This window comes from Lonchura striata, chromosome 4A (assembly GCF_050655825.1).
Source record: "Lonchura striata isolate lonStrDom1 chromosome 4A, ASM5065582v1, whole genome shotgun sequence".
NCBI classification, from domain to species: domain Eukaryota; kingdom Metazoa; phylum Chordata; class Aves; order Passeriformes; family Estrildidae; genus Lonchura; species Lonchura striata.
The window spans coordinates 19278135-19282296 of record NC_140742.1 but is presented as its reverse complement, the minus strand read 5'-3'; the positions used below and the strand labels follow the sequence as shown (position 1 = coordinate 19282296).

Below are 4162 nucleotides of genomic sequence, written 5' to 3'. Positions count from 1 at the left end.
CTGCCCGGCGGCTCCGCCCCGCCCCCGCCTGAGTGACAGCCGGCGCGGCCAATCGCGCGGGGCGGGGAGCGGCGTTTCTCGCGCGCCGCTCCCCGCGTCCGGCGCGCGGCGGTTCTGGAAGGATCCCGGCGGCGGGGCCGGCGGGCGCCATGTCGGGGCTGCTGCACACCACGCTCAGCGGGCTCAACAGCGACTCGTACTGCGAGATCAGCCAGTACCGGGACCAGCACTTCCGGGTGCGCCCGGCGCCGCGGGTGGCGGGACCCGGCCCGGCCCGGCCGGGGCGGGGAGGGCTGAGGCCGGGGCAAGGCCGTGCGAGAAGCCGGGCAGCGGGAGGGCACGGGGCGGTAGGAGCGGGACGGCGAGCGCGCTGAGCCCGCGGCGTGCGCCTCTGTGCCCGCAGGGTAGCAGGCAGCTGCAGGAGAAATCCCTGAAGATTTCCTCCACGCTGTATGTCGGTAATCTCTCCTTCTACACCACCGAGGAGCAGATCCAGGAGCTGTTCTCCAAGTGCGGAGATGTCAAGAGAATTGTCATGGGTCTGGACAAGATCAAGAAAACCCCCTGTGGCTTCTGCTTTGTAGAGTATCCTTTCTGGTTCCCTTTTGTCAGTAGGGATGTGGTTGGCGCCTGTAGTTCCTCTGCACTGCAAGTGTATCTGTACTGCTTCTGGAAAGGTGATAGCCAAGTGCTTCCTACCAGGCACATCCCGTCCATCCTTGCCCCTTCCTCACTGTGCCCTGAGACCGATTGTGTAGTGGTGCCATACGTGACAAGTGCCACCAGAGCTGTAGTTTCTGGAGGCGGCAGAGAGCCCCTTTAATTCATTCGTTTAATGGTTTTATGGCCAGAATGAGAGCTGTTACATTCATCAGTCTGATGTCTTCCATGTCCAGAGCACGTTTACTTTCTTATCTCAACTTTACACCTGAAGGAAGTAGCTGGATAAGCCATGGGGGCGTTTTCAAGCAAAGGGTACATGCTTATACAGGTTGTGCCAGGAGCTGTCTGTGCAGAGCTCTCCTGTGAAGCCTGCTCCTTTTGTTCTATTTCAGTCAAGCTTTACATAGTACAAAAAGGCATATTACTGATTTCTTGCCCTTAGCAAGGCTTTAATGTCTTGTTTCGTTGTCTTGTCTGTGCAGGTACTAACATTAAAGTACAGAATCCTTTCTGAGCCTTAGCTGGTCTTAGCTTAGATTTACATGAGTGCAGTTTTTGATCTCATAGAGAAGAGCAGGAAGAGTAGAAAAGGCTGGAAGGCAGTAGGGGGGGGAGTTCTGCTTCTCAAATACAATACTTTCCCTGGTTTTTTTCCCTGTACCCAACAAAGCACACTTAGTTGTTCTTACAGAGTGCCTCAGATACTACACGAGAGCAGATGCTGAGCATGCCATGAGGTTTATCAACGGCACACGGCTGGACGACCGCATCATCCGCACGGACTGGGATGCAGGGTTTAAGGAGGGGCGACAGTATGGGAGAGGAAAGACTGGAGGACAGGTAAAGGCAATGCCAGTTCATCCCTGAATTTGATCCTCTAAGACTCCGTGTACTTACTTGCTGATTTTGTCCTAGGGAGAACAATGTGCAGGCTGTAAAGACCTGATAATGAAGTTTACTCACTCCCAGGTTGTTTTGGTAATTGACACCTGGTGTTAAAGGCTGGAAATAGAACTTAAGGCCACTTCTATCTAGGACTCCAAAAGTCCTGCAATGCAAGCAGAATGTTCCCTAAACCAAGCTAGTACTTTTGAAATGATCCAGAATTTGAGTAGAGGGAAGCAGTGTGGCTGCCAGGCCAATCTCAATAACAGCAGTTTCCCCAAGGGCAAGGATGAGGTTTAGATGAGATAAAATGTTCTGAAGGCCAAATCTGGCAGTTCAAAAGGGTGTATGGAAAAGCTGAACAAAAATACTTTGGGGTCTTCTTTGCTTCTTACCTGAAAAATTCTCAACAATCAGATACATCCTTTTGGTCATTTTCACCACCATTACCACGTTTCTGGTGGATTAGTTGAAGAGATCTCAGACGAGTTGAAGTGCTTCTAATCTGAACTTCAGTTCCCCACCAACTGAACAAGGAGGGGATGATGATTCTGAAGTCTAGTAGGGGACAGGCAGTGCTGGCTATTAATACATGTGTTGTTGCTGTGCCCCAGGTGCGAGATGAATACCGGACAGACTACGATGTGGGAAGAGGTGGCTTTGGCAAGATCATTCAGATGCAGAAGGCAAATCACCAGCCTGCAATCTATTAATTGCCTCATGATTCCTAGCTCACAGAGGACTCTGTCCTTCCAGAGCTAGCCCTGTTCTCACATTTGGGTTCAGGGTATGGAGTGAAATCCAAGTTCCTGCAAAAGGTGACTCTCCTTAGACTGCAGATATACATGTGTTCATTCTCCCTTCTTTCTGAGCTAGAGGGGATGTTCTGTGCTGATACAGGGCAACAAGGGAAAAATGGACAGCTCTGTAGGATTTTGGGCAAGAAGAAATGTAGCATGTCACACACATCTTATGCTATGACATACTCTTCATGTTGCACTTAAGCAGGTGGCTTCCTCCAAGCTGCAGCTGCCACTGTGGTTGCTTTCAAACTGAACTTTTTTTAAAAGCTTGCCACCATTGGAGCCCTCCAGGTGCCTGGGCACCTAGTGAGGATGCACAAGAGATTCAGGTTTCTAATTTACAACCTTACCTGCTTAATAAACAGTATCACTGTCTGAATGAGAGAGAAGTGGACAAGGTCTTACGCGCTTGGAGGTGCTTGTCTGCACATCTAGCCCTTGGGTTGGTCAGGGCCTGCAGAACATTTCTCTTTGTGATGCCCCCAGTGCTGCCTGGCTTTTCGGATCCTCACTGTTCGGTGTGGTTTTGTTAAAAGTTTCTGTTTTTTTTTTTTTTTTTTTTTTAAATAAACAGTTGTTTTGGGTCTGACTGAGATTGTGTCTGACGGTAACTTTACCCCTAGCAGCCCTCATAGAGCTGTGTTTTGTATTGGTAGCTAGGAAGGTGTTGATAAAACACAAGTTTTGGCTTTTGTTCCCACAGCATTAAGGCTGTCTCTGACATTCCCACCTCACCAGCAGGCTGGGGTGGGGGCAAGATCTTGGGATATTCCAGACGATATGGTATCTGCTGAGCAGCAATAGCTAAGAGAAGGGACATGGGGGGCATTCCTTATTCAAACATCTGTCTTCTGGAGCAGCTGCTCTGTGTACTGAAGCTGTGCTTCCCAGGAGGTAGCCGGACATCTCCTGCTGGTTGAAAGTAGAGAATAAATATTTAGTTTTTCTTTGCTCCCACATGCAGCCTTGCTTTTGCTTTATTAAACTGTCTTTATCTTGGCCCACAAATTCCGTTCCCATCTTACTTTCTCCCTGCCCCGCTCCCACTGAGCAGGGATGTGAGAGAGCAGCTTGGTGGGTAGCTGGTGTCCAGGCAGGGTCAGCCCACCACAGTTTAGTGCCCAGTGTGGGGCCTGAGGCAATGGCTGTTCTGTGCTAAGTGTGCTTTAGCCATAGTAGTTACTAAGTAGGCAGCTCCTGTTGAGTCACGGTGTTTGTTGGCTGCATTTCTTATCTCTTTACTTTGCTGGGCTTTGGGAACATGTTAGTACAAACCATGGCTCTGTGCTTTGCCCTGGCACAGATGGCCTTGCTCTGCTGGTGGAGCTGCCTTGTGGAGAGGATCCCATTTCCCACTCCCACCTGGTGTGGGTGGCTTTATTGTTCCTGCTCAGCCTTACATGAGATGTTTAATACTAGTAATTAACACAGTTGACATATCATGGGGTCTGTGTATTCTGATGTCATCCTAATGTAAGAGAAGACAATTTTTTGGGTGAGTCAATACTGAAATGTGCCCTGAGGTGGCTGGTCCGTGGGTGGCAGGATTTGGGCAAGTGCCTGGGCTAGTTATCACCTCCCATAGCCTGGGACTCCACCTGAACAAGCAAGTAACCCTGGGAAACTGACATGCCAAAGGTGCCTACCCCAGTGAAAACCAGCAGGTTCTGGCACTGTACTGGGGCTTGGCATGTGCCTGCAAAGCCACAGTTCAGGGATGCCAGAGGGCTGTGTTTAACTCGGGAACCCCAGCCACCTCTGAGAGTAACTTGATTGAGACTGGGGACAAACTCCATCTGAGGTGATAGTAG

The 4162-nt window shown here is 50.3% G+C and overlaps 1 protein-coding gene across 2 annotated transcripts; it reads left to right on the top strand.

Moving 5' to 3' along the window:
- Window positions 1-100: 100 nt before the first annotated feature.
- On the top strand, window positions 101-3310 carry LOC110472684 (nuclear cap-binding protein subunit 2). 2 transcript variants are annotated; one of them, XM_085570449.1, is made up of 4 exons: window positions 101-236; window positions 491-585; window positions 1365-1503; window positions 2163-3310. In XM_085570449.1, exons 1-4 carry the CDS (start codon window positions 150-152, stop codon window positions 2259-2261), a joined length of 420 nt encoding a protein of 139 aa, XP_085426575.1. In that variant the 5' UTR covers window positions 101-149; the 3' UTR covers window positions 2262-3310. The 2 variants fall into 2 exon arrangements, with proteins under 2 accessions (XP_085426575.1, XP_021390279.1); XM_021534604.4 differs by having other exon boundaries at window positions 404-585.
- Window positions 3311-4162: the final 852 nt, after the last annotated feature.